General features: G+C 55.6%; 1 protein-coding gene across 3 annotated transcripts; it reads left to right on the forward strand.

Moving 5' to 3' along the window:
• The first annotated feature begins 502 nt into the window (after positions 1 to 502).
• On the forward strand, positions 503 to 7046 carry COPRS (coordinator of PRMT5 and differentiation stimulator). Of its 3 annotated transcripts, none has more exons than XM_008271055.4 (4): positions 503 to 693; positions 2558 to 2624; positions 5725 to 5943; positions 6628 to 7046. In XM_008271055.4, the coding sequence occupies exons 1-4, from the start codon at positions 595 to 597 to the stop codon at positions 6795 to 6797; spliced, it is 555 nt and encodes a 184-aa protein (XP_008269277.4). In that variant the 5' UTR covers positions 503 to 594; the 3' UTR covers positions 6798 to 7046. The 3 variants fall into 3 exon arrangements, with proteins under 3 accessions (XP_008269277.4, XP_051681410.2, XP_051681411.2); XM_051825450.2 differs by lacking the exon at positions 503 to 693 and adding an exon at positions 784 to 1031; XM_051825451.2 differs by lacking the exons at positions 503 to 693; positions 2558 to 2624 and adding an exon at positions 5256 to 5426.
• The last annotated feature ends 909 nt before the right edge of the window (positions 7047 to 7955 follow it).

A 7955-nucleotide genomic window follows, 5' to 3' on the forward strand; every position in this document is an offset into this window, starting at 1 on the left:
CCACTAGTGCAGAATATTTAACCGTGTCCACACATTGCAGCTGTTTGAACAGCTGCCCTGGTTCCCAATAGACTGTTGTAACTCGAGGTGGGGCGTCGCTGGCTGCTAGGTTGTCTCGTTCGTTGAGGTTGTTAGGGTCTAATTCCAGTGGACCCAGAAAGAGGGTGAAACGTGGCTGGAGCCTCAAACTGCATTCTGAGTTTTGACAGCTCGGCTTCAGACGGTGTCAGGGCCGCTCCGGTATTCGTGTTCTAATGGGGAATGGAGGTTTTGCAGCTGAACACATCGGGTGTGGCAGAGTGGAGCTGGGATTCGGCCCTGCCGGCCCAGCCCGCGTTCCAGGCCGGGCGTTTGCGCGTGGGAGCCACCAGAACCAGTACTCCAGACTGGCTCCGTTTCTCACCGGGTAGGCAGGGGGCTCTGCGGTGGCGACGCGCCCCGCCCCCGGCGTCCTCGTGACCCGGTGTCCCGCCCCCGCGGCCGGGAGCACCCCGGCTGATTGGCCCCTGCGCGGCGTATCCTCAGGCTGGCAGCCAGGCTGGCGCATCACGTGGCCGAGCCGCGTCCAGGGCGCCCAGCCGTGGGCAGCTCGGCATGGACCCGCAGGCCGCCGGGGCCCGGGCACGGGGCGTCACGGAACCGCCTCGGGGCCCGCCGCTACCGAGCACGCGGGAGGCGCCCCGCAGCCTGGAGGTGAGCGCCGCGCGCGGGCCGAGCGCCGCCACCACCTGCAGCCAGTGCGGGAAGTTGGGGGCTCGCGGGGCGGTGCCCGGTGCGGGGCGCGGACAGCGCCACGGGCCGCTCCACAAGCCCTGAGCGCCGTTTGGGCTCGCGCTGGAGCTGGAAACGGCTGGCCGAGGAGCAGCGGGGCTTCGAGGCTGCCGGGCCGGGAGCTCCGAGGGGCGTGGGTGGGCGCGCCGGTCCCACTGAGGCTATTGGCCCACAGGGCGCCTCTGCGTACTTACTAAATGGGAGGTGATGTTGGGGACGGAGAGCTGGGGCCCGCTACTAGGGGCCTGGGCCCCGGCCAGGTGAGGGCTGCAAGGGGAGGGCTTCGCCTGGAGGAGCCCTGTTCACTGACTGAGGGTGGGGGGACGCTCACTATCCCCCGAGCGCTGAGGGGTGGGTGGGTGTCCCATGCACTCTCCGTTTACGGAGACCCGAAGGCCAGGTTTGACGCAGGGTTTGCAGAAACTTGCTTTCAGGTGCGCTCCAGGCAGCCCCCGTGTTTCCGAGACCGCTGTCGCAGTGCTCGCCTGTCCTTGTCTACAGTGTCTGCCTAGACGACAGCTCCTCCGTTTAGGGCTGGGAGCCCAGCGCCTAGCACGCGGGACAGGCGTAGTAATTGGGTGGACACAGCAGAGATGGGCCTTAACCAGAGACGTGCACGCGGCGGCAACGCTTGTAGTCGGGGAGAGCAGGGAGGGCTGCGCGCTGGCTCTCGCAGGTGGGAGTCCGGTGGTGCCTGCGGAGGCTGGCCAGGAAGAAGCGCAGGGCAAGTGGCTCAGAGCTGGGGCGGCGGCGTGGAGAAGCATGCTGAACAGGTCGTGGGGGGCGGGTGCCTTTGTGTTTGCTGGTGGAGGGCTGTTGAAGCTGTTGACCAGAGTGGTGATTAACCCTGTGGGTGGGGGAATTCGGAGGTCAAGGCCTCCTTAGCTTAGCCTCATCCCGCTGGTGGGCAGCCCTGAGCAATTGCTGCTGACCACTGGAAGTGGAATCACTTAAGGGAGGCATGGCTAGGCGAGGAGTGATGATTGGATTGAAACAGGTGCAGTTTAGATGTAGGATCAGAGGAGGTGAGTCTAAATTCTAGACGCCTCGCATTCCTGCCCGTGCGCTGGGAGAGCTCTTAGACGTTAGGTAGTAGGAACCACTCTCCCCTGTTTCCAGGGAAGAAAGCCCAGGGGCTGAAGCCAGGTGGCCCAGACAGTACCCTGAGTGGCAGAGCTGGGGCTGAAGGTGGGGCTTCCTGCGAGCGCTTCTGGGGCAATTAGAGCGTTTGGGAGACTTGTGGGTGCTGGAGGCAGAGAAGCTTCCGGCCGGCTGCAGGGGAGGGTGATTTCCAGCTGGTTTAGAGCTGTTTATTTCAGCCAGCACCACTCAGGACAGAGAGTTCCACTCCCATCCTGTGCCAGTGAGAAGAGGCAAAGAGTTGTGAACTAAATACTAAGTAACCAGAAAGGTCAAAAAGATGTCTGGAGGAAGCAGTGGGCAGGAAACAGCCAGGACAGCTCTGCAGAGCTGAAATCCAACCTGCTGCAGCTGGTGCTGAGGTCTCTGAGCTGGGAGAGTAGGGACCCTGGGCTCCAGACCTCTGACAAGAGGGCCCAGTGATGACACGGCCACCTCAGGTGTCCACACAGCTGTAGCCAGGGGTGCAGCCGTGTTGTTGGGATGGTGCCTGGAGAATTAGAAAGGCCAGCTGGATCTAACAGGGGGAGACAGAAATGTGGATCCCCATCAAGAGTGTGGGACTGGGACTCGACCTGAGAGGCAATGGCTTAGTACCAGGATCCGGGGCACCTGAGTTCCTGGTAATCGGTTGTTCTTCCTGCAGGCCACCTTCGCCACAGCAGACCCCAGTGGTCCAGAGACAGAGGCTGAGACGGCCACGGATCGACTAGGCAAGTAGATGTCGGAGCGGCCGTGATGGTCTCTACGTCTTGTTTCCCTGTTCCTTCTAACCAGCCCTCTGCTGCCGAGGTGCCTCCCCTGTCGCGTTTCAGCAATGCTTTCCGTTGAAAGCCCTGCCCAGGCTACCGTAAGGGAAATCCTGGACTTGGCTTACATCCCAACTCATCTCTTCAACTGAGAGCCAGCTCGCAGCCGTGACACGTGGGGGCTTGGGAGGCAGGCAGAATTGTATTTTCAACTCTGAGAGCCCTGGAATGGAGTATCATGGACTTGACAGTGAGACGAATAAGACCTACTCCCTAGGGTTGTTCTCAGGATTGGGGGACAGAGCGAGGAATCGTGTGGGTCTGTTACAGCAGCCGCTAGCCACAGGTGCAGTTGAAGTTAGTTCTAAGGCAGTACCACAGGAAACTCAGCTTCTCAGGCCACATTCCACGTGCTCAGTAGCCACGTGTGGGTAGTGCTGCCTTGTTGGACAGCAGTGATGCTAGAACATTTCCGTCTCGGCAGGAAGTTCGAATGGGAAGTGTTGGTCTAGATCACGCAGTCGCAGGTGTAACAGTCCCAGTAATGGAAACCTTTGAGCGCTCCTGTCGACAGGTGTAGTCTGTTTCTATTGTTTCCTTTCCCCCCCCCCACATCTCACAACAAACCTGTCTCCATTTTACAAATGAGGAAACAGATACAGCGTAGTTAATACAAAAAAAAAGTTTTTTTAAAATTTTATGTACTTGAAAAGTAGAATGAGGGGGTGGGGAAAGAGGGAGATATCTTCCTCTGGTTTACTCCCCAAATGGCCTCATTGTCTGGGGCTGGCCCAGGCTGAAGCCAGGAGCCTGTAACTCCACTGGGGTCTCCCCCAGGGGTGGCAGGGGCTCAAGCACTAGGGTCATCTTCCTCTGTCTTCCCAGGGACATCAGCAGGGAGCTGGATAAGATGTGGAGCAGCAGGGACTTGAAACAGCACCCATATGGGATGCTGGTATTACAGGTGGCAGCTTAACCTGTGCCACAGGGCTGGCCCCCATACAAAAATTTTTTTAAAACTTTTTCTTCTGTTTATTTGAAAGCAGTGGGGGAAGGGGGAAGCAGGGCAGAGAGAGATCTTTCATGTTCTAATTCACTTGAAAAGCCTCCCAGGGCTGAGCCAGGCCAAAGCCAGCAGCTGAAAACTCAGTTTGGGGATCTTACGGGTGGCAGGGACCCAAGTACTTGACCCAGGTACACTTCCCAGGGCGTGTATTTGCAGGAAGCTGGATTAGAAGTAGAGGAACCGAGACTCAAACCTGGCACTGCTATATGGGATGTGGACATCTCAGCTTCATCTTAAGTGCTGTGCCAAATGCCTGTCCCTTCCCCGAATTAAAAAAAAAATTAGGAGGGCTGGTGCCGTGGCAGAGCGGGAAAAGCTGCCGCCTGCAGTGCCAGCATCGCATATGGGCGTCATTTCGAGTCCCAGCTGCTCCACTTCTGATCCGGCTCCCTGCTAAAGGCCTGGGAAAGCAGTGGAAGATGGCCCAAGTGCTTGGGCCCCTGCATTAGTGTAGGAGACGCGGAAGAAGCTCCTGGCTTCGGATCAGCTCAGCTCTGGCCATTGCAGCCATCTGGGAAGTGAACCATCAGATGGAAGTTCTCTCTCTCTCTCTCTGACTCTGACCTTCAAATAAATAAATAAACAAACCTTTAAAAATTGTGAAAGATGTATATCATAAATTTACCTTTTAACCATTATTTTTAGGAAACAATTTATTTTAAAGGCAGAGAGAGTGAGAGACAAAGGGAGATCTTCCATCTGCTAGTTTACTCCTCAAATATTTGCCACATTCAGGGCTGGGCCTGGCTAAAGTCAGGAACCCAGAACTCACTCTGGGTCTCTCATGTGAGTGGCAGGATCCCAAGTACTTGAACTATCACCTGCCGCCTCCCAGGGTGCTGGAATGAGAAGTGGAGCCAGGACTTGAACCCAGGCCACTTAAATATGGGTTGTAGGCATCCCTAGGGGCATCTTAACTGTTGTGCCGAATGCCGCCTCCCCCCCCCCCAACCATTTTAAAGCATACAGCTCAGTAGCATTTAGCACACTGACAGTGTTGGCCAACTGTCAGCACTATGTAGTTTGTTCCAGAACATTTTCCTCATTCCAGAAGGCAACCCTCTACCCTGAAGTAGTCACCCCTCCGCCCCGGCCCCTGCAGACCACGAATCTGCTTTCTGTCCCTGTGGCTTTGCTGTTCTGGAGGGGCAAATGTGAGATGCCCATACATGGAATCAAACTGTGTGTGTCTTGTATCTGGCTTCTTTCACTCAGCAGGGGGTTTTCTCGGTCTGTCCATCCGTGTTGCAGTGTGCATCAGCACTGTCTTGCTTTGTACAGCTGAGGCTCTCCATCACGTGGAGTTCATCCTCCCATGGCCATTGGTGTCATTTCCACAGTTTGGAGGCTGTGCAGATAGTGTTGCTGGCAGCTTCCGTGGTTTGGTGTGAACCCCTGTTTTCAGTTCTTGTGGAGTGGAGTTGCTAGGTTATGTGGTTATTTGTGTATGTTAACCAGGAACAAGGTAAGTATATTTGGCTTTGGTTTACACACTTAGTAATTGGTAGAACTGTTTTTTTTTTTTTAAGATTTATTTATTTGAAAGGCAGTTACAAGAAGAAGGAGGGGAGACACACAGAGATCATCCTTCTGCTGGTTTACTCCCCAAATGGCCAAAATGGCTGGGGCCGGGCCAGGTTGGAGCCAGGAGCCAGGAGCTTCTTCCAGGTCTGCCCCGGGTGTAGGGGCCCACTTGGCGTGTAAGTTACCTGAGAGTGTGTTCCGTGCCTGGCTTCCCTTGTGCATCACAAGGCCTGACGTCAGTGGCCTTGTTTAAGACAAAGCATGGAAAATAAATGGCGACGTGCCCCACGTCTCACGGCGGAAGCGGCCAGCCCTTCTGGAGCCGGCCATGGGGTGAGAGAGTTGTGCGCCTTTGGTTCCTGCTGGCTCAGTGCGGCCGCCGCTGGGAGCTTCCGAGCACCCGTGCCGCCCTGTCTGCTCGAGGAGTTCTTTAGTTCTTTCACGACCTTCTTCTGCCTTCTGTCGGTTTCTTAGCCAGTGGAGCCCAGAGCGTTGCTCCTGAGGTTCCTGCCCAGGGCGAAGGCAGCCATTCTGAGGAGGAAGGCCTTGCTGGGGACGAGGAGGAGTCCGACGGGGAGCCGACTGCCTGGGAGGTGCCGGAGGGCAGGCGCTGCTGGCCCACGGAGCACAGTGCCGAGCTTTGTAGCGAGGACTGGGACCTGGAGTTGCAGGCGGAGCAAGGGAATCCCTACGGTGGGTTTCTGGGGTCCCCAGGGATAGTTTGGGAGGGGGGCAGGGGCAGGGCCCTCCCACCAGACTACCCATGGAGGCAGACAGTGTGCAGGTGGGGTCAGCTGCTACGAGCCCTGCCTGATACCCCTCACAGCGGTGAAGTTGCTGTGTGCGCATCTCCTTGATCTTGGAGTGTGGGATTGAACCCAGGAAGCATCACTTTGAACAGTTGTCACTTTTTCCAGAGATTGTTGCCCGGTGTGAGCTGATGTGGACAGAAGTGCCCTGGGGTCTGCTTGCGACCCCTCCACTGCTGGGAAACCCTGTCTGGGAAGTTCAGCAGGAACACGTTCCCAGTTGCTGGGCAAAGGAGGGCCGTGTGTGTGTGTGTGTCTTTATTTGAGGTAGAGAGTAGCTCCCATCCATTAGATCCATTGGTCCCCTTGGTCGGAGCTGAAGCCAGGATCCTGGGAGCTCAATCCAGGTCTCCCACGTGGGTGGCAGGAACGCATTTACTTGAGCCATCACTGCTGCCTTGTAGGACGTGCGTTAGCAGGAAGGTGGAGTGGAGCCAGAGCTGGGTATTGAACCCAGTGCCTCTGATGTGAGACACAGGCTGAGTGCCTGCCCCCATACGGTTTTAAACAAAGTAAGGGCAGGCGTCTGCCCCCAGACCCACTCGTCTTTCCCTGTGGTCTGCTGCAGATGCCGACGACGTCCAGGGGAGCATTTGTCAAGAGGTGAAGCCCTGGGCGTGCTGCGCCGCGCGGGGAGACATGATCTACGACCCCAGCTGGCACCACCCGCCGCCGCTCATCCCCCACTACTCCAAGATGGTCTTCGAAACAGGACAGTTTGACGATGCTGAAGACTGACAGGGCACCTCCCGCCCTGGGAGCAGACGGCTCCTTGGCCGTCCCTGTGGTGAGAGGCCACGCCTGAGCCAACTCTGCCAGTGCCCTGCGTCCGGGGTGCACGGACTGGTGCGAGATAAGGTCCCACCACTTTCCCCACGCCTGTTGCTGTTTTTAATGGATTCCTCCTTGGAAGGTGCGGACACTCATGTCCGCATCAGGAGGAGACGTGCTCTCGTGTGTTTATAAATAAAGGCAGGAAAAACAGTCTATATGCTCCGTCTCCGTTTTTTTCCCCCCTTTCACTGAGATGCTTTTGAGCAAGGCCTGGCTGCTTCACTAAAGCCCACTAGTTGCATTTAAGGGTTGATGTACCAGGAGACTTAAAACTGCTCCGAAAGAAAAAAAAAAAGGAAGCAGTTTTGGCACTGTGGATGCAAGGTTGGGTACCAGGAGACAGGTGACTTTGTGGCTGTCTCTGTGCCTGTTGAAGGGAAAACCAAACCTTTGCTTCAAGATCAAGGGCTTCCTGTAGGATGGGAAACTAAATGGCACTGGCTACGGCACCTTAGTTGACATGTAACCCTGTTTTTCTGTCTAATCCTTAGAGTTAAGATACAAAGTCACTTTTATTTTTGTATATATTTTATTGGTTAACATTTGTCCTATTTCTTTGCTACATTTATTCTGTGTTTTAAAATTTGTCTGCATTTCATTAAAAAGGCAGAGACAGAGAAAGGTCGTCTGTCCTCTGGTTCAGTCCCCAGAGGCCTGCAGTAGTGAGTCTGGTCCCTGAAGCCAGGAGCTGGAATCCATCCAGGTCTCCCACAGTGGGTGGTAGGGACCCAGCTAGTAGAGCTGTCACCTGCTGCCTCCCTGGGTGTGCAATAGTGGAAAGCTACAATTGGAAGTGGAGCCAAAACTTGAATCCTGGCACTCCTGTGTGGGATGTGGGAGTCGCTAACGGGGTCTTAATCATTGCATAGAATCTTTTCCCATATTTACCTCTAAAATTTCGGAGGTGAGGCATGCAAGACTCAAAATGTGTGTATGTATATCTGTGTGTGTGTTTGTGTGTGTGTGTTTAAAGATTTTATTTGCTTGAGAGGTAGAGTTACAGAGGGAGAGACAGATATCCCATCCACTGTTTCACTTCCCAGTGTGTGTTTGTGTGTGTGT

This window comes from Oryctolagus cuniculus, chromosome 17, assembly GCF_964237555.1.
Source record: "Oryctolagus cuniculus chromosome 17, mOryCun1.1, whole genome shotgun sequence".
NCBI lineage: Eukaryota > Metazoa > Chordata > Mammalia > Lagomorpha > Leporidae > Oryctolagus > Oryctolagus cuniculus.